We start from the raw sequence: 21,456 nt of genomic DNA, 5'->3' as shown, positions 1-21,456 counted from the left end.
GCACTGCAGCCCCCCGATCGGAGAGGGAGGGAGCTCCCTCTTACTGTTAACTTTTTCCATACAGCGGTCCGTACGGACCGCTGTATGGAAAGGGTTAAACGGCTGACATCGCATCACCGATGTCAGCCGTTTATACCAGGGTGCCAGCAATGTGCTGGCACCCTGGTATACCCACTGTACACCAACGATTATTCAATGGGAGGCGGGCGGGGGATCGCGATCCCGCCTGCCGCACCGCCCGCCTCCCGCACCGCCCGCAACACCCCCCCTGCACCTCCCACCGGGCTAAAATCATTCAGAGGTGCAGGGGGGGGTGATAAATATATATTTTCGCCACACTAAAGTTTCTGATCGCTGCGGTCAGGGACCGCAGCGATCAGAAACTGCAGAAAGCGCAACAAACCGCAGGTCTGAATTGACCTGCGGTTTGTTGCGATCGCGGACATGGGGGGGTCACGGGACCCCCCCGCGCATTTAGCCGAGGTGCCTGCTCAATGATTTGAGCAGGCACCTTGTTCCGATCACAGCCGGCCGCACGGCAGTGATCGGAACAACACATGACGTACCGGTACGTCATGTGTCCTTAAGGACTCGGGAAACATGCCGTACCGATACGTCATGTGTCCTTAAGGGGTTAATATCTCCTTGGTGGCCCTATTTCAACTTTTCACTGTGTACTCAATTACCCCTTAATTCCACAGTTTTGTTCCCTGTACTGCCTACTTTTACCTGTGCTTAAAATCGGGTTTCTATGCAGGGTCCGTCTATGTGTTGGAGGACGGAGGACGCAGAAGCACGCAGGGTCACATTGCTGAAAGCCAGGGACTGTGTGTAAATGATTAAAGCCAGGTCCTCCCCAGCAGCTGATAACAGTGCCTGGGCTGTGTGCACTTCTCCCTGTCCCTGCGCTTGGCAGACGCTCCCTCACTCAGCAGAGCTGGAGAAGGCAGAGTTGAAGCAGCGCAGACCAGGGAAGGGAGATCTGCCATCTGCTCAGTGTATAAATGAAAGCAACATGTGGTAAGAGGACCCCTTTGTGCTGCAGGAGATTAACCCTTTAGGGGGAAGGCTCTGGTTACTGACACTTTTGGGGGGCTATTGTTACTGGCTAGTGAGGGCAGGCGAGATTAGCCTCAGGGTGAGGGCAGTGGCGGCCATCTTAACTGAATAGGGAGATTGCAGTTTTATGCAGACTGGTTGCTTAGGGCTGAATCTTTTTAAATATGGGGTAAGTCAGTCTAATAGTAACTGATTCTGGAATATCATGTTATTAGTAACTACATATATGAAAATTGAAATTAGGGTCTAAGTGTGACAGTTATCCTTTAAGTTGTGTTCAGACACTGCAGCTGTTTTGTTATTTCAGCCCTGTAGGTTTGGTATACTTTGAGAACTCTAAGGCCCTTTTCACATGAGCGAGTATTCCGCGCGGGTGCAATGCGTGATGCGAATCCGGACCCATTCATTTCAATGGGGCTGTGTACATGTGCGTTGGGTATCACACATCACTTGTGCGTTGCGTGAAAATCGCAGCATTCTCTATATTCAGCGTTTTTCACGCAGCCCTGGCCCCATAGAAGTAAATGGAGCTACGTGAAAATCGCTACGTGATGCGATTTTTACAGATGGTTGCTAAAAGATGTTGTTTGTATACATTCAGTTTTTTATCACGTGCGTGAAAAACGCAACAAAACGCATTGCACCCGCACAGAAAAAGCAGAACAACTGAATGCAATAGCAGGCAAAACTGAAGGGGCAAGGCAGCTTTTTGGTACTGTATGGAGGTATTATTTTGGGTTTGTATGACAGTATTATGGCACCGTATGGAGGTATTATTTTTGGATTTATATGGCTGTATTGTAGCACTGTATGACGGTATTATTTGAGCACTGTATGGCTATTTGATTTGGCACTAAGCGGTGCTGATAAGTCATTACCCTACTTCTAACCTTATTTGCCATGAGATAGAACCCACACTTCTAAAATGAGTCCACCCAATAAATCTGTCATATCGCAATTCTATTTTCTATAGATGAAAGGAAGCCCAATACTGGAATCCTCACGTCACCTCCCTCAGAGCGCAGTTTCAGCCTAACAACCATGAAAACGCCGCTTCTTGGGTGTAGCAACATGGCCGAACCGAAGCTTGACCCTGAGCGGCAGCCGTCCTGGAAAGACGCGCGTCCCTATTGGTTAAATAAACAGCCAATCACTGGCGAGCCACGTTCTTCTCCACCAATCACGTTCTGAGAAAACTCGTAGGCGACGCCTTTCGGGACAGCGAATACTTCCGGATATGTTACGGATGGGAAGCTGTCGCCGGACCATATCGTGATATAACGGGATATAGCAGCGAGCGGAGGTGAGTGTCCTGCTGCCAGCTTTTGCCTGAGACTGCCTTGTCGTCCTCTGGAATTCGTGGCACCACAAGTCCCAGCATATGGCAGTGACTTGGCAGGCATGCTAGCACTTGTAGTTCAACGGCAGGGACTGTACGTGTGTTCGGAAACCTTAGTTGTGTCAGGTTGGGAAATATCCAAAATGACTGCAGAAGCTTGGCATGGCCTGTTACCATAGCAACCATATAATCCCTGCTATGCTGTCTATATATAGCATTGTCACGTGCTTAAAGGGGTTCTCCCCCTAAACTGTTTATAGGAATACATTATTTTCTTCACTTGGTCCTTTTGGTAAAATTAGGTGACCTCAGTAATCTGGTTGCTAGTGACATGCAGCATGGCAACGACACACGGTTGCTAAACAGTATGTCCCTAGCAACCAGGCCGGGAAGGTGAGAAGCAGCTTGGCAGCACTTGTGCCAAACTATTTCCAGCCAAATAGATGTCATTTATATATATATATTTTTAATAAAAGTGGAAAATTCCTTTAAGTCTGACATATGGCATTGGTCACGTGACCTCTAAATGGCTGCTGGGTGTCACATGACCTATGCTGATCACATGACCGCTGTTACCTTTCATCTTGAGCCCATAGTGATAAGCGGAATCTCCTCCATTGACTCCGCCAATGACCTTTAGCAGAATGGAGAGGGTTGGTACCGCAGTGGTGGCATCACTCACCCGAGTCTGCATGCCCGTCTCTGTCCTCTTTAAAGGGGATGTCAGGATTAGACCAAGATAGCTGATTTATTCCCAAAACAGCGCCCGGTACTGTAGCTTGGCTCCATTGAAGTGAATAGGGCGGAGCTGTAATACCGCACACAACCTGTGGACAGGTGTGGTGCTGTTTTTGGAAGCGGCCATTTTTTTGTAGCCCTGGAGAAAACCATGGCAGGCTGTAGCCTCAGTCCTCCCAGCAGTAGACAACGCCCGGGCACTTAGGCAGATTTTGTAGTAACCTGGCACATGCATGCTGTCCAGCCCTATTACTTACCTTATATTTTTGGGGGTGCATGTGCCGTGTAGTTGGCACAGTTCAGTATAAGGTAATGGGCAGTGATCTGTCTAACCGGAGAAAACTGCCCGGGCGATAAGCAGCTTGTGTCAACACACTGGGTCATGCCAGCCCTTCTGTACCATGCAGTGTCAATGCCATATGCCAGGACATGTCACCCGACCCTGGCAGTGTCAGCGCTGCCGGCTGTGTGTACAATACAGTGGCTTCAGATCTCCGAGATGACGTAACGGGGATAAATTATATATCATCTGCACATGGCTGTGGTCAGCAACGGACTGAGAGGTTGGCTAGGGCGCCCCACCCTGACGTCGGTGCCAGCCGTGATCTCCCTGCAACCCTGCTGCTTATAAGCCGCCTGTTCTCATCCCATTTCTATGCTCATAATCCAATTCCATAATGGGAATTTTTCCACGGCCAGTGTAACCATGTCTTCTCTAATGACCCTTTATGTGACACGTTGCCTGATGCGCTTTTTAAGGCCGTATTCACATGACCTATACCTTAAAGTGTAACTGTCATGTTTTCATAAAAATAAAAAAAATCAGTTTTAGCATATGTTACTGCTGTTGGAGCATTAGGCATAAAGAAATCACTAGTTTCTTCACTTACCACTGTTTTCCTTGAGTTTTTCCCTTCGTTACGGCTGTTTAAACATTAGCAATATGAGGACCTTCTCAAGATGGCTCCTCTGCCAGTTCTCTGAGGCCAAAACTGCTTTCCCTCACTTCCCATACACACTTGCTGTAGCCAGCAGCTCCCTGCCAGCCAATCAGATCGGATTGCTGAGAGACACGCCTCCTCACTCTGAAGCTGTCGTCTGCTTACACTAAAGGGAAGACAGACAAGCCATAGCATCGGTCTTTTAAGGGAGCAGTAGAAAGGGACAGAGGAGAGGGCCTGAGAGAGTAGTGGATGCATGGAAATGCCTTCCTGCAGAAGTGGTAGCTGCAAATACAGTGGAGGAGTTTAAGCATGCATGGGATAGGCATAAGGCCATCCTTCATATAAGATAGGGCCAGGGGCTATCCATAGTATTCAGTATATTGGGCAGACTAGATGGGCCTAATGGTTCTTATCTGCCGACACATTCTATGTTTCTATGACCTTTCATCCATTTTGACATAGGCTAATTATGGTATTACCTTGTAGGGCGGCCCCCACTGATGCCATGGGTGTATTATTTTTTTCAACCCAGATCCCAGAACATACAGCTCCTGAGCTCCACTGTCAGGGCTAATGTTATTTTGCGGCCCGTTTTTCACTGATCCATTGTTCCGTATCGAATTATTTGATTTTTTTTCTCTGATTTAAGTCCTCTTCCGTTCCGTTATTGCACAAAACATATCCATATGGTTTCCGTATTTGATCCATTTTTTGCAGATCGTGTACAGAAACAGTAACTTATTAATCACCAAACACATGAGCAATATGGGCTGGGCATAGCATTTTTACAGTATGGATTCAAAAAATACGGATGACATACGGATGTGTTCTGTATTTTTTGCGTACCCATTGAATTGAATGGGGCCTCGGACCGTGATTTGCAGACAATAATAGGACAGTAACTACCTTTTTGCAGAACAGCCATGCGGACAAACTGAAATGGAATGCACACTGAGTAACTTCTGTATTTTCTACAGCCCCATTGAAGTGAATGGTTCCGCAAACTGTCCGCAAAAAAACAGAACTGAAGCAGAAAGAAAATACGTTTTTGTGCATGAGCCCTCAGACTGAGGTAATCCTCCTCACCTGGCAGTGCTGGCTGTTTTTTTTAGGCCTGGCAAAACCCGGCCTGGAACATGGGGAGTAGTCACCCACCCAGCACTTTGACTACTCCCAGTAAGTGCCGTTCCGGATCAGCTATACAACCATACTAAGTATTAAGGTGTCAAACAGCAACTGCTCCACTCCACCAAGGCCAGGAACCTCGATGACACGTACCTATCATCCACGATGATTCCTTGTACCTTCTTACATACCTCCCCCCTTTGTTCAACCCTGAGGGGGTGAACACATGCCATACAGTATACTCGGGACAGGGCATCCGCGTTTCCCTGCAATCGGCCTGCCCTGTGTTCTACGGAGAACCTAAAGTTTTGTAAGGACAGGAACCACCTGGTGACTTGGGCATTCCTCTCTTTGGCCTGGCACATCCACTTGAGAGCGGAGTGGTCGGTCACCAGACGGAATGTTCTCCACAACAAATAGCGGAGAGACTCGAGTGCCCCCTTGATAGCCAGGCACTCTCTATCCACTAGGGCTGCAGCTAACGATTATTTTTATTATTTTTTATCACAGCAGGCTCTGGCCTTTTTTTTTTTTTTTTTTTTAATAATAGAACTTTAGGAGGGTATGTATGTTCCTGTTTTAAAGGTTTTTTTCAAGGAATGCAATATTGATGGCGTATCCTGAGTAGAAGCCGTTACTATCCGTTTAGGGTTAAATTACTATTCATGTAACGTATTTCAGTGGTCGAGCAACGCAACACATTGCGACACAACAGTCGCAAACTATCCATCCAAGTTGGATTGCCACGTCGCAACATGTCTCATTGCGACACCATTGAAATACATTATATGAAATGTCACGTGTAGGCGTTCCCTTAGGCTTCTTTCACACGAGGGAGTTTTCGGTGCGGGTGCCATGCGTGAAGCAAACCCATCGCATCCGGACTGAATCCTGACCCTTTCATTTTCAATGGGTCTGTGTACATTTTTCAGTGAAAAACGCTTTTGTGTACATTTTTCAGGCAACATCTCTGCGTTCAGGAGAAATCGCAGCACGTTCTGTATTGTGCGTTTTTCACGCAGCTCTGGCTTCATAGAAGTGTGTTTTTCACGCAAGCCCCATTCACTTCTATGAAGCCAGAGCTGCGTGAAAAATGCACATTATAGAACGTGTTGCGATTTCTCCTGAACGCAGAGATGTTGCCTAAAAAATGTACACAAAAGCGTTTTTCACTGATAGTTGCTAGGAGACAGTAGTAGTGTGTAATTCTTTGCGCGTGAAAAATGATCAAAAACGGATTGCACCCGCGTTTAACAAACAAACGCTGAACGCAATCGTAGACGAGACTGGCTGCACTTGCGAGCAAAACCATTCCCCCCCCCCGAACAGATCCTGATACAATCCGTATCGTTCGTGTGAAAGAGGCCTTAGGGGCTTTCATCTACACTTATTGACGAAAAACTGCCGCACCAAGAAGTGATTACAATATTAGAGGGGAAAGCAGAGTTTATTGGGGTAGGAAGCTGTAGACAGGAGGCTCTAGGACTCTGTTGGCCACCTGTAGCCTACATGCGGCCTCTAGCCCGGGTGCGGGGTGAGATGCGGCCTCTAGCCCGGGTGCGGGGTGAGATGCGGCCTCTAGCCCGGGTGCGGGGTGAGATGCGGCCTCTAGCCCGGGTGCGGGGTGAGATGCGGCCTCTAGCCCGGGTGCGGGGTGAGATGCGGCCTCTAGCCCGGGTGCGGGGTGAGATGCGGCCTCTAGCCCGGGTGCGGGGTGAGATGCGGCCTCTAGCCCGGGTGCGGGGTGAGATGCGGCCTCTAGCCCGGGTGCGGGGTGAGATGCGGCCTCTAGCCCGGGTGCGGGGTGAGATGCGGCCTCTAGCCCGGGTGCGGGGTGAGATGCGGCCTCTAGCCCGGGTGCGGGGTGAGATGCGGCCTCTAGCCCGGGTGCGGGGTGAGATGCGGCCTCTAGCCCGGGTGCGGGGTGAGATGCGGCCTCTAGCCCGGGTGCGGGGTGAGATGCGGCCTCTAGCCCGGGTGCGGGGTGAGATGCGGCCTCTAGCCCGGGTGCGGGGTGAGATGCGGCCTCTAGCCCGGGTGCGGGGTGAGATGCGGCCTCTAGCCCGGGTGCGGGGTGAGATGCGGCCTCTAGCCCGGGTGCGGGGTGAGATGCGGCCTCTAGCCCGGGTGCGGGGTGAGATGCGGCCTCTAGCCCGGGTACGGGCAGGTTGCTGAAGTTGGCACATTGAAGACATTCCTGGGAAACCCTTGCTGTGTGTGGGCGAGCATTATCTTATTGGAAGCCCTGCCATGAGAGGAACCCATGTGGCGGCAGGATGTCCTGCACATATGTCAATGGTAGGACTCGTAATGTGCACCATGACGCCAAATTCCCTTCTACTAAGCGCCTGGAAATTGAGACGGGTCTAATGAAGGAGCCGTCTGTCTCTGGATGGTGAACAACGAAACTGTGGGAGCTGCTTGTGATTGTCAGCGAATCAAATACTCTGTACTGGTGCCTGTTTGCTGTGTATGTGGCCCCCCACTTGACCACTGCTCCCAACAGCTAGATCAGAACAGCCTATATGGCGGGCAAGTCGTCTAAACCAGTGTTTCCCAACCAGTGTGCCTCCAGCTGTTGCAAAACTACAACTCCCAGCATGCCTGGACAGCCTTTGGCTGTGCGGGCATGCTGGGAGTTGTAGTTTTGCAACAGCTGGAGGCACTCTAGTTGGGAAACACTGGTCTAAACAACCATCCTGCTTCTCTCAGTTGAGTGATTCAGCCCCTCTCTCTGTCAACTAGGCAAAATATCTTCCAGTGCGTAGAGGCACGTGTAGCAGTCTGTGATCTCTCACCAAGAGGTACACTACCCGAAAGTAGCCTCTGAGCAGTGGCGTGCCTAGGGTGTTTGGCACCCGGGGCGGGTCCTTTCTCTGCCCCCCCCCCAGTACTTGACCACATACCTCTTACATCCAGGGACATCTCCTGTCATGTAGACCTTCTCTTTCTTCTCCTCCGTTAGACCGCCATTACAAATTCTTTCAGCCACATCTCGTCTCTACAGTTTGTAACACAGACACGTTAGATTTCTCAGTTTTTCCATCAACCTCCTCATCCTGGTGTCCCCACAGTGTCATCCTGCTGCCACCCCCAATACTGTGCCTGTTGTGCCCCCAATGCCCCAGGAACTATACTGCTGAAAAAATAGTGACCCCAGTAGACATAATTGGGGTCATTTATCAAACTGGTGTAAAGTAGAACTGGATTTTCAAAAGAGCTGTCAAATATGAAAGGTGGAATCTGATTGGCTGCTATGGACAACTAAGCCAGTTCTACTTTACACCAGTTTGATAAATTACCCCAAATGTCCCTATAGTGTCCACAGCAGTTATAATGTCCCCCAGAGTGCCCCCAGTAATAATACCACCCTCTATTGTGCTCCAGGTAATAATCCCTGTATAGTGTCCCCAAAAATAATAGAATTGCTTCTACAGTGCCTCCCCAATAGCAAGGCCCCCACACTGCCCCCATAGTAACCGCCATAGTAATTTGCCCCCACATTGTAATTTCCCCCACACTGCCCCCACATCGTAATTTGCCCCCACACAGTATCCCACCATAATATTTTTCCCCCACATGTCCTCCTGTGTGCCCCCCTCCCCCATGTCGTCCCCCTAAGTTGGCACATAAAATAAAAACTGGGAAAAAAAAAAACTAAAAGCTAAATACTCACCTGCGCTTGCAGAGGAAAGGAAGGTGCGCACACTTCGCTGTGCTGCTGCGTCCTGGCACAGGCGCGCACGATGACTTCATCCTGCACGCCTGCGCCAAGGTTTCGGCGGCAGGGAACTATGCACTCTCGTGCCCCGCCGCAGTATGTGGGCGTCGGCCCTCCAGCAATGAGCGCTTCCATCTGGACCATAACGCAATTCTATGACGGAATGCCTTTAGAGCATGCATGCTCAACCTGCGGCCCTCCAGCTGTTGCAAAACTACAACTCCCACAATGCCCTGCTATAGGATGCTAGCTGTAGGCTGTTCAGGCATGCCGGGAGTTGTAGTTTTGCAACAGCTGGAGGGCCGCAGATTGAGCATGCCTGCAGTCTAAAGGCATTCCGTCATAGAATTGCGTTATGGTCCGTGGTAACGGAATCCATAACGCAATTCACATTTAACCATCAAACGAAGCGTAAACGAATTTCAAAATATGAAATTCGCATATCTCTAGCCGTAAGCCTTAGCCACAAGTCTCACAAAGAAAGAAGATTTCTGGAAGATCAGCCAAAAGCCTTCCTGGCGCCACGTCTTGACCCTGGGACCGATGAGCACTTCCTTCCTCGGCCCCAGCGACAAGATCTTGCATATGACCGCGCTGGAGAGTGAGGAGGACGGCTCGCTGCGGGAGGTCTGATTGATTTTGGGGTGTGATCAAAGAGTGAAATGAGGCTCTTCATAGGCATTGGGTTGGGAGCGTTTTGGGGTTGTGGGTTGTATGTTTTGCCACTTATCACACCATAAGTAGACCTGTAAGAGCATGTGGTCCCTAAACACTGGTAACACAGCGCCATCTAGTGGGAGAATGTCAGATTACCAGATCATTCCAGCGTTACTTGGTCCACGCATGAATGTCGGGTCAGGATTTACGTGGGATCCATTGACTGTGTGTGTGACACCCAAGTTTCTCAGTAGAGGGGCTTTTTGATTCCTTTCATCCCACCAGATCATTAGGTGACAGTCCCATTTAACCCTGCATGTGCAATGCATGTAGTAATATCTTTTACACATGCGCTTCCTATTTTCCAGATACGGCTAGAAGAGAAGAGCCCAGTGCACTAGGGCCGGACTTGTGCCTCTTCACTGAATTATGCGGTTAGCGGGTAAGTTCTCCAACTCTTAAAGGGGTTTTCCAGGTCCTCCTATATATTAATGACCTGTCCTCAGGATAGGACTCGTCAGTATCTGATCGGCGATGTTCGGGCTCCTGCCAATCTGCTGTATTCCAGTGAGCATTCCAACTTCTTCCCAAGCCAGTGACGTCACGTGGCTTAGGAGCAGCTCAGTCCCATTCAGGTGAATGGGGCTGAGCTGCAATACCAAGAACAGCCACAATACAGTGTATGGCGCTGTGCTTGGTAAGGTGTGAGGAGACTGGAGCGCCGCAGTCCCTTCAGACAGCTGATCTGCAGGAGTGCTGGGAGTCGGACCCCTGCCTGAGGATAGGTCATCAGTATAGAAGGCTCCTTTAAAGGGCTATTGGCATCTTGTAAAGTGATGTCGTATCACTAGGCTATGCCATCACTTTATGATCTATGGGGGTCTGACCTCTGGGACCACCATGATTCTGAAAATAAAAAAAGGGCCACCGTGCTGATTTAGGTCTGCAGTTCCTGGCCAGCCTAGTCTCTTGCATTCACCCTTCGTTTTCAGGATTGGTGGGGGTCCCCCAGGTCAGCCCCCCACCGATCATAACTTTATTTGATGGGAATGAGATGTCTGAGAGCTACATTGACTTCTTTCCCTTGACCACAGGTCCAGTGCGTATAATCGTGGTACTGCTCACCCTGGGCCTGACATGGATATTAGCGGGAATCCTCCTGGGAACACAGAATGGCTTCCCCCGTTTACAGCAGATTATGGGTGGTAAGTAACCCGCCATACGCCCCGTGCTGTGCCTCCCTCATCTCATAGACTCGTAAATGGTATTATATGCTCCATCGAAGCCACACTGCACTCCCCCTCCCCCCCAATGTATTGCCGCCCTGCTTGATATATTTGCCATGTTGTCTCAATTGTGCTCATTATCTGCAGGTTCCGATGTGATCAGTACGGCTGGTGAGTATTCGCGCCAGTGACTTCTACTAACTTCTTCTCACTGGAAACCTTAACTAATGATTCTCACTAACCATTCTAAATCCACACGCTAATCATCAAGTTGCTGTGGACACAGCTGTATGCATGACACCATTTAAAGGGGTATCCCCATCTTAAAGGGCGTCTGTCAGCAGTTTTGCACCTATGACACTGGCTGACCTGTTACATGTGCGCTTGGCAGCTGAAGACATCTGTGTTGGTCCCATGTTCTTATGTGTCCGCATTACTGAGAAAAAGGATGTTTTATTATATGCAAATGAGCTTCTAGGAGCAACGGGGGCGTTGCCGTTACACCTAGAGGCTCTGCCCTCTCTGAAAATGCTGCGCCCTCTGCACTTTTGATTGACAGGTTCAGTGAAAACATAATCACACCTGGTCCAGTCAAAGTGCAGAGGACGCGGCAGTTGCAGCAAGAACAGAGCCTCTAAGTGTAACGGCAACGCCCCCGTTGCTCCCAAAAGCTTATTTGCATATATTAAAACATCATTTTTCTCAGCAATGCGGACACATATGAACATGGGACCAACACGGATGCCTTCAGCTGCCAAGCGCACATGTAACAGGTCAACCAGTTTCATAGGTACAAAACTGCTGACAGATGCCCTTTAAATATATTCACAGGATATGCCATAAATGTATGATAAATGCGGCTCCTACCTATCGAACTTGCATCCCCGACAACTGTCCTGCATGGGTCCGCATCCGTTCCGCAATTTGGCGGAGTGGGTGCCGACCCATTCATTTCAATGGGGCTGCAAAAGATGAGGTCAGCACACTGTGTGCTGTCCGCATCCGTTGTTCCGTTCCGCGGCGCCGTAAAAAATATAGAGTATGTCCTATTCTTGGCCTCAATTGCGGACAAGAATAGGCGTTTCTATAACGGGCCGCCTGTTCCGTTTCGCAAATTGCGGAAGGCACACGGACGGCATCCATCTTTTACGGATCCGCACTTTGCAGACCGTAAAGGGTCGTCTGAATGCGCCCTAATAGAGAGGTGGGACCCACCTGTATCAGACATTCGTATTCTATCCTGTGGTGTGTGTGAGATGGGAATATCCCGCCTCTACTGAGCGTACCAGACCGTCTACTTCTACATGTTTATACCAAGACCTATGCATGATTGGTGAATGCTAATCGCATTTTTATCCTGGGGTGTTCTCTGTTTAAATCACGTGGGTGCAGCTGGGACCCACCCTGGGGTGAAGTGCCTGCATGGTCACCCATGGATAAAGTCTACCCTGCACACTAAGGCTCATTTACCAACCACAGACCCAAATGACTGCTCCACTCAGACAGGCGGGAAGGCCGTCGTGCTCATAGTCACTATCATTGGGTGCCACTGTTGACTTTCTGTCATTGTCACTGCTTGCTTTTTAGTTTGCTCCATTGGAATATACAGTAATATGATCAACAATTGCAGCAATTGATATTCTCAGCAGGTGGTCAGGTGCTGATCTGTCTCTTCCCCCATGCTTTACACTGTAGCTTTGCTTGGTGTCTGTGCAGAAAGTGCTGCGTTTTATTAAAGCAATGAGGTACCTACAGACAATAGAACCACCAGTGAGATATAGAAGAGGTTTTTCAGGTAACAGGCATACATAGTGGGGGGTTCTGGATTTCCACTTTAACCTGTACTTCTATACCCATCTATGTGATCAATTATACATTATACAACTCTCTCCCAAGTACACTGAGGGCAGAGAAACTTTTTTTGCAAGACCAGTGTAATTTTGTAATATGTCTTTATAAGGGCTGTTTCACACGAGCGGATGCCGTGCGTGGCATCCGCTTCGTGAAAGAGTGCCAAGACCCGATGCAGACTGCAGAGGCACGGAGCATTATCAATCATGTTAATGCTCTGTGCCTCAGCAGTCTGCATCGGGTCTTGGCACTCTTTCACGAAGCGGATGCCACGCACGGCATCCGCTCGTGTGAAACAGCCCTAAGGGTTGGTGCTCAGGATTGCAAATTGAGAGGTACCCTCCCCCACCTCCCCCCAAAATCTGGGCACTATGAGACCTGTGTGGCATGACTCTGGCAAGGGTTTTGTAAATATGAAGGTCTGCCAAGATTCCAGAGTTTCAAATAATGTAATAAATTACAAAACTCTGGCACCTGCAGCCACCACTAGGGGGAGCTCAGAGCGTATGGATTTATGGTAAATGTATGGTAAAATCTTCTATGCAGTGAGCGCTCCCTAGTGGTGGCAGCAGGAAAATACTCCTGTGCGTCATATATGAGGCCCAGGCCAGTTCTGTGCTGTGCCCTGTGGCAGTTGTATGCTCTGCCTCTATGGAAGGGAAGCCGCTAACAGACTTAAAGGGGTTATGCCACAAAACACATTCTACCCTTTTCAAGCTAGCACCTGGATCTGAATACTTTTGTAATCGCATGTAATAAAAATAAAATACTGTATTTTTCGCTTGATAAGGTGCACCTAGGTTTTTGAGGAGGAAAATCAGAGAAAAAAATATTTAAAGGTGTGCTTTTGGTGGGTTTTGAACTAATGGTGGATCTGTGGAGGACGCGCTGTCATGGAGGGGATCTGCGGAGGACGCGCTGTCATGGAGGGGATCTGCGGAGGACGCGCTGTCGTGGAGGGGATCTGCGGAGGACGCGCTGTCGTGGAGGGGCTCTGCGGAGGACGCGCTGTCGTGGAGGGGCTCTGCGGAGGACGCGCTGTCGTGGAGGGGCTCTGCGGAGGACGCGCTGTCGTGGAGGGGCTCTGCGGAGGACGCGCTGTCGTGGAGGGGCTCTGCGGAGGACGCGCTGTCGTGGAGGGGCTCTGCGGAGGACGCGCTGTCGTGGAGGGGCTCTGCGGAGGACGCGCTGTCGTGGAGGGCTCTGCGGAGGACGCGCTGTCGTGGAGGGGCTCTGCGGAGGACGCGCTGTCGTGGAGGGGCTCTGCGGAGGACGCGCTGTCGTGGAGGGGCTCTGCGGAGGACGCGCTGTCGTGGAGGGGCTCTGCGGAGGACGCGCTGTCGTGGAGGGGCTCTGCGGAGGACGCGCTGTCGTGTCGTCGGGAGGGGCTCTGCGGAGGACGCGCTGTCGTGGAGGGGCTCTGCGGAGGACGCGCTGTCGTGGAGGGGGCTCTGCGGAGGACGCGCTGGTCGTGGAGGGGCTCTGCGGAGGACGCGCTGTCGTGGAGGGGCTCTGCGGAGGACGCGCTGTCGTGGAGGGGCTCTGCGGAGGACGCGCTGTCCGTGGAGGGGCTCTGCGGAGGACGCGCTGTCGTGGAGGGGCTCTGCGGAGGACGCGCTGTCGTGGAGGGGCTCTGCGGAGGACGCGCTGTCGTGGAGGGGCTCTGCGGAGGACGCGCTGTCGTGGAGGGGCTCTGCGGAGGACGCGCTGTCGTGGAGGGGATCTGCGGATGACGCACTGTTTATTTAATGCTCAAGCAGGGGCTCTGGTTTGTTAAACTACCGTAGTCATCTGTAGTAGTACTCACTATCAAAGGCCAGCAGCGTAACGTCACTCACTCATTCACGCTCCTGCTCCGTCCGCTTCATTAATGAAGTGGGAAGAGCATGACTGAGTGAGTGACGTTACACTGCCGGCCTGGGGGGAAAAAGTGCATGAGCAATTTAATAAAAATGTATCTGTATAGCGCCACCTGCTGTTTGTTCTTTTAATTTTCTTTCTTCTCCACCTCCATGAGGTCGCATGTGCTCAGTTTAAATCTTCAACTGTCACCAGCTTTATGTTGTTGCAGATACAGGGAAAGAGCTATAGTAGAAAGGGCACCACCACTAAGCTGTGAAAGGGAGAGTGCTGCAGCAGAAAGGACAGTCCATCTGAGCTATGATAGGGAGAGAGCTGCAGCAGTAAGGACACACCTACTGAGCTGTAATGGGGAGAGAGCTGCAGCAGAAAGGACACACCCCCGGAGCTGTGATCCGGAGGAAGCTGCTGCACAAAAGATACGTCCCCTCAGTTGTGATGGGGAGAATGCTGCTACAGAAAAGGCCTCTTCCCCTGAGCTGTGATGGGGCGAGAGCTCCTGCAGAAAGGACTCGCCCCCTGAGCTATGATAGTGAGAGAGCTGCAGCATAAAGGACACACTCGCGGAGCTGCTAGCTTGAAGAGAACAATTGGAGCAATGAAGGGGGAGATCTCTGGACCCATGTGAGGTACAGGGCTGGTTGTTAGAGACTGTCCTGTACTGTATGATGTCTGATTTTCATTTGTCACATTAATAATGGTATAATCCCTTTAAAGACATGTGGGGGCCGATGGGTTAGAATCGTCAGGTACACTGCTAACCCCCCCCCCCCCCCCCCCCCCCAAAATCTAGATGCTGTAGACCAATGTACTAATCGTATAGTGGCTATCGCAGAGTGCAGATCTGCGTGACCACCTGAAGGTATACACTGGTGGTCACAGTTTATGCTCCTGGCCTCATGTCATTTGTGCTGTGGTTGGCAGTTTCATAACTGACCCTTAGTGGCCCATTCTTCGATGTCCTGTCTACACCCTTTGCCCGTCCGTGACCTCTGCTTGTCTTTCCTCTCAGACCCACGGCCTAGGAAATATAAATGTGGCTTGCCGCAGCCTTGTCCTGAAAAGCACTTTGCCTTCCGGGTAGTGAGCGGAGCAGCGAACGTCATTGGCCCGAAAATCTGCTTTGAAGATAAAATGTGAGTCGTGCCTGAAAGACTGTGGGTGTTGTAGTACCCATGATGCTGAGCAAGTATGCCAGATGGCATGAAGGGGGCACGCAGAGTTTCCTCCCTTCAGTTACAGGCTCGCTTTCTGTTGCAGGGTGATGAGCAGCGTCCAGAACAACGTCGGCCGGGGACTGAATATTGCGCTGGTTAACGGTCAGTGGCCTGACGGAGCTTGTTATACCAAGCAGTGCAAAGCTTCTATGGCTGCATCTCCTCACATGTAGGAGGCTAAATATGGGGGGAATTTATGTTTGATACCCTTGAGGTCAGACTTTTCTGAATTTTGCTGTAGGGTCCTATAATGTCTGCTGATGTCCACCAACATATTCTTCATTTGCATTTCCAGGAGTGAATGGAGAACTCCTAGAGGCCAAGACTTTTGACATGTGGGATGGAGGCAAGTTCTGATGTGTACGGTTATACTGTGTGGTTGTAGCAGGGTCACACGGGCAGCGCAAGCAACTGGTGCCTTACTGTTCACATCCAGTACGAATGGGACGTGCAGGTCTGGAAATGCTAAGCTGGCCATACACATTAGATGGCGGGCCACAGCGTTTTCTCCCAACCTGAGCCCATACACATGTATTAATATATTACTGGATTTTTCACTTTATAAGATGCACCTAGAGGACGAAAATAATAAAGAAAACGTTTTTTAAATCAGACCTCAGATTAGACCCCCAATCTTCATCAGACCTCAGTTCAAACCCCCCAATCTTATCAAACCCCTGATTGGACCCCCCCCCCCCAATCTTATCAAACCTCTGATTGACCCCCCCAATATTATCAGACCTCTGATTGGACCCCCCCTCCCCTCCCAATCTTATCAGACCTCTGATTGGACCCCCCCCACTCCCAATCTTATCAGACCTCTGATTCGACACCCCCCCCCCCTCCCAATCTTATCAGACCTCTGATTCGACCCCCCCCCCTCCCAATCTTATCAGACCTCTGATTGGACCCCCCCCTCCCAATCTTATCAGACCTTTGATCCATTGTGTCACTTCAGCCAATGGTATTTATCATGTAGAGAAAATTAGTTGAAATGCTGTACAGAGATCCTTCTGTACTGTAGAATGTACTGTCTCTGATGAGGTGAAGTCCGTTATTCACTAAGTTGCGTGAGATTTCATCAAATAACTTCGGAAATTAATTATTACAGTGAAAAAAAATAACTTGGCGCTGAAGCCGAGTTCGGTTCCAAGTTTTGAAGTGGTTTTTCACTGTAATAATCAATTACCGAAGTTATTCAACAAAGTCTTGCGCGACTTTGTGAATAATGGACTTTACCTCATCGGAGGCAGTACATTCTACTACTGTACGGAGAAGGATCTCTGTACAGCATTTTAACACTTTTTTTTTTTTTAGCGAATCGGCTTTGGTAAATGTAGCATCTGAAGCTCGCTTCGCTGATCTCTAATTGTGATTGTCCATATTGCCTTCTGTGCTGCCTTGATTCGTTTTTCCATCACATTACACGCTGCTCATCTCCAGCAGCAGTTGTCGTGCTTGCACATGACCGGAAAAAGCAGCGACCTGTGTGGTGGCCGGGACCACCGGAGTGCGCATTGGCCTATAGTGTGCAAGTGCGACCACCGCTGCTGGATTAGAGTGGTCGTAAACCCCTGTATATGAGCAATTTATAATGTGATGGAAAAATGAATCCAGACAGCAAAGGAGGCAATCTGGACAATCGCAATACATTAGTAAGTGCCTTGTATTAACTTTCTCTACCTGATTAAATGCCATTTGCTGAAGTGAGACATCCCCTTTAAGCTACCACTTGTGGATTATAAATAAGTTTGTGTTTTGATTACTTCAAGATCTTTCTTGCTGTCAGGGAATAGAAACTTTATTGTTTACATGCAAAAGCTAAAAACCCATCCACACCTGCCTACAGCTGAGCATTTACTACAACTGTGTCTGTACTAGACAGCTATTTCCAAAGTGTTGATCCCTGTGGGTCCATGTACCCCTCTACCCCCAATGCACCTCGCCTAGTTATCATCTTTACAACATGGGTTTGGTCTTTCTTTTCTTTATTCAGATGTATCCGAGCTTTTGAATTTTCTGCGTCCCATCCATGAAGGCACCTTGGTGATGTTGGCTTCTTACGATGATCCAGCCACAAAGTAAGTCGCTGATCAGGCCACAAAGTTTCCCAAAATTCGTCTTTTCCGTGGTGTGATCCATTCTTTGCTTCTTCCAGAATGAGTGAGGATGCTAGGAAGATGTTCAATGAGCTGGGAAGCTCTTCAGCAAAGGAGGTAGCCTTCAGAGATAGCTGGGTTTTCGTGGGAGCAAAAGGGGTTCAGGATAAGTCTCCATTTGAGCAGGTAAGTTTCCTTCTCCTTTGTGTGTTATAAAGTAGTATATAGTAATAGAAGTAAGCTTGAATGTCTGTCAGGCCCCATTCACTATAATGCACGCAGCGATTTTTCTTCCATCCGATTTTAGGCATATTGCGGGGTTGCGGCTGCATCTCTGCCGGTCCCCATTTCAGTTAATGAGGCTGTACAGGGGTATTCTCATCTGAGACAATGGGGGCATATCGCTAGGATATGTCCCCATTGTCTGATGGGTGCGGGTCCCACCGCTGGGACCTGCACCTATATTGAGAATGGAGCAGGGGAGATGGTGGCTGGAGGACCCTGGGTTTCCCCGGGTCCGGCCACCACCAAGCGCCCTAGATGTGAATGGGAGCGCATCACGCTTGTGCTGCCACAGCTTCCATTAATTTCTATGGGGCCGATGGCAACAGCTGAGCCAGGACGGCTGCACATGCACAGTGCGCCCTCTTGGGACTCTGTTCTCTGTGTAGGTGCAGCACCCAGAGGTGGACAATGGGGGCATACCCTAGCGATATGCCCCTATTATCTGAGATGGGAAAACCCCTTAAAGCTTTCGGCAGTGCCGGAATGCAGAGGGATCCAGCAGGCTGTTCCCTGCTGGTACAGCCTGCCGAATCTCTAGCGCTAATATGAAACTAGCCTTGGGTCACTATTTCCAACTTGATTGTTCTTAAAGGGAACCTGTCACCTGGATTTTGGGTATAGAGCTTAGGGCATGGGCTGCTAGATGGCCGCTAGCACATCCGCAATATCTATTTCTCCATAGCTCTATGTGCTTTTATTGTGTAAAAAAAAAAAAGATTTTATAGATATGTAAATTAACCTTAGAGGAGTCAAGCGTTCTATGACGGAGTCCAGCCACGCCCACTGTGAAGGAGCCCGGCGGTGATTTCTTGTAGGAGGCGTGTCCCTTGCTGCACTGCTGGCCAATCGCAGCGCACAGCTCATAGCCTGGCTATGCACTGCTGGCCAATCGCAGCGCACAGCTCATAGCCTGGCTATGAGCTGTGCGCTGCGATTGGCCAGCAGTGCAGCAAGGGACACGCCTCCTACAAGAAATCAGTCAGAGGGAGCGCAGACACCGGAGCCTATACCGGGCGAACGGAGCGGCGCCCAGACTTACTAGTAAGTGCAGGGGGACCCCTGGGCGCCGCTCTGCCCACAGGTATAGTTAGTTTTTCGTTTGTAGAGTAGTGAAAGGTCCTCTTTAAGCTAATAGTGGACGCGCAGTTAATCATTGCTAACAAGCGTTTTCATGAATGCTCGTTAACTATGATCTGTCGGTGTAATACTGCCACCGATTACCCGATGAGCGAACAAATGCTCGTTCATTGGGCAATTGGAATCTTTTAGGAGGTTTGAAAAATCATAATTTGCCGGCGGCAGGTTGTGCTGTGTAATCGCTCTCTGCTGCCGGCAAATGATGATTTAGTATGGTGATGAGTAATGACATTATACTGTGGAGGAGATCGCTGCATGTAATTTCACTTGTCTCCTCCACTGACGAGCAACGCTTCCTTCCCGACAATCGCCTGGATGATCTGCATGTCTAATATAAGTTTTACCCTTAGACATGGCCGTGATGCCAACAGCCTGAAGAGGTGCCTGGTCCGCCGCCATTAGCATCGCTGCCATCTCTAGGGGTACAGGCTAGGTGGACTATTTTTAACTATATTGAGTTGTCTCCTTGTGTCTCAGCTGATAAAGAACAGTAAAGGCAGCAACAAGTATGAAGGCTGGCCTGAGGCCGTGGAGTTGGAGGGTTGTGTGCCCCAGCGTACGCTAGAAGTGGAGTGAAAGAGTGGCGAAGACATCAACCCAAGCAGGACCTTGAGTGCATTTGTGATGGATCGTGCAACTGACCCGATTTCTCCCTTTTTGTGATTTTATTATTTTTATTATTTGTATTTTTTTCTGAGCTGTTGGCCATTCTTTGCCGACAGAAACTGCACCTTATCCAGATCTTACTGCTAGTCCTGTGTCCTCCTCCTTCCAGTGCCTCCGGATGACCGTACATGTGAGACGTGCAGTCTGCCTGATACGCGGCATGAAGAAACCAAACCTACCAAGCTGCAATCTGCAAAACACTATTGTACATTTCCGTGCATGTCCCGTCCCCGTTGCATGAGCAGCAGCAGATGAATTTTAGGGCTAAACCTCTGAAAGCACGACCGCGTGTTTCCGACGTCCTGCAACTGGATGTGCACGGACAGATTCCTCAGGAGACTCTGAAGCCATTTGAGGCCGGGGAGGGGAGCTAAGGGCTAGAACGGTCCTAAATTTCAAGACATTCAGATTGGTTGAAGATGACGTCAAGGGAAACAGGATCCGATCCACACGTTCCCATTTTCTTTCAATCAAGAGAGTGTATTTGGGTTTTCTGTTTTGAAATAGTTGTTTTAAAGGGGTTTTACTAAGACTGACACTTATCACCTATCCACAGGACAGGTGGTGTCTGAGCTCTGGGCTATCGCAAGAAAGGGGGGTCCCGTGTCCCCTGTTTCAATGGAATGATGATTGAGGATGTGCAATGCCACTCAGATCTGCATCTCCGGCAGTCCCACCTGAGTGGAGTGTCAGCGCACATGCTGAAATGGGAGACTCAAAACTCTCCTTCTCTTGATTGGAGGCCCCAGCGGTCGGACCCCCTTTGCTCATCCACTTTTCCTGTGGATAGGTGACATATCACTAGATCTGATGGCCCACCACTACTTCCTCCTCAATGGCGACAAGGTATTTTTAAGAGGTCTATCAAAGGGTGGATATAATCTACTCTGATGTTCCAAGTTAATTTATTTTAATATTAAACAGTCGGGGAGGTGGGAGGGCGGTATTAAATCGTGGTGATTTTACACCACACACCAAAAATATAGCCATGATCCAGAATGGAGGTTGAGGATCAGTAGCCTTCATCTACCATTATTCAGGGGGAGTGATGTATGGCTGCCCTGGTGTAAGACCTACCTCTTACATTAGGAATGGGTGCGTGCACAGTGATTGCGAGTGCGTATGTAATGGAGTAAGGACAGATGAGGGCACGCCCAAGTGCTTTCTTCACGATGACGTTTTTTTTAAACAGAGGATTTACCATAATGTCATGTGTACTTTCCATTAAATTGAATTTGTTTCTTATTCCAGCGCCTGTGTTTTTATTTAAAGGAGATGCTTATTCAGTATATATTAAAGGGCAGCTGTCAGCAGTTTTGTACCTATGACACGGGCTGACCTGCTACATGTGCGCTTGGCAGCTGAAGACATCTGTGTTGGTCCCATGTTCATATGTGCCCGCATTGCTGAGAAAAATTACGTTTTATTATATGCAAATGAGCCTCTAGGAGCAACGGGGGCGTTCCCATTACACCTAGAGACTCTGCTCTCTGCAACTGCCGTGTCCTCCGCACTTTGACAGATTCAGGCAA

At 49.7% G+C, this 21,456-nt stretch overlaps 1 protein-coding gene across 1 annotated transcript; it reads left to right on the top strand.

Moving 5' to 3' along the window:
- The first annotated feature begins 2,263 nt into the window (after positions 1-2,263).
- FAM3A (FAM3 metabolism regulating signaling molecule A) lies at positions 2,264-21,169 on the top strand. Its single transcript, XM_044306713.1, has 10 exons — positions 2,264-2,362; positions 9,952-10,025; positions 10,678-10,788; positions 10,957-10,980; positions 15,533-15,656; positions 15,781-15,839; positions 16,033-16,083; positions 17,734-17,818; positions 17,896-18,022; positions 19,736-21,169. Exons 2-10 carry the CDS (start codon positions 10,013-10,015, stop codon positions 19,832-19,834), a joined length of 693 nt encoding a protein of 230 aa, XP_044162648.1. The 5' UTR covers positions 2,264-2,362; positions 9,952-10,012; the 3' UTR covers positions 19,835-21,169.
- Positions 21,170-21,456: the final 287 nt, after the last annotated feature.

The sequence above is a fragment of the Bufo gargarizans genome, chromosome 9 (genome assembly GCF_014858855.1).
Source record: "Bufo gargarizans isolate SCDJY-AF-19 chromosome 9, ASM1485885v1, whole genome shotgun sequence".
In the NCBI taxonomy this organism is placed as follows: Eukaryota; Metazoa; Chordata; class Amphibia; order Anura; family Bufonidae; genus Bufo; species Bufo gargarizans.
The sequence above is the reverse complement of the archived record's forward strand: the minus strand, read 5'-3'. Positions and strand labels throughout refer to the sequence as shown.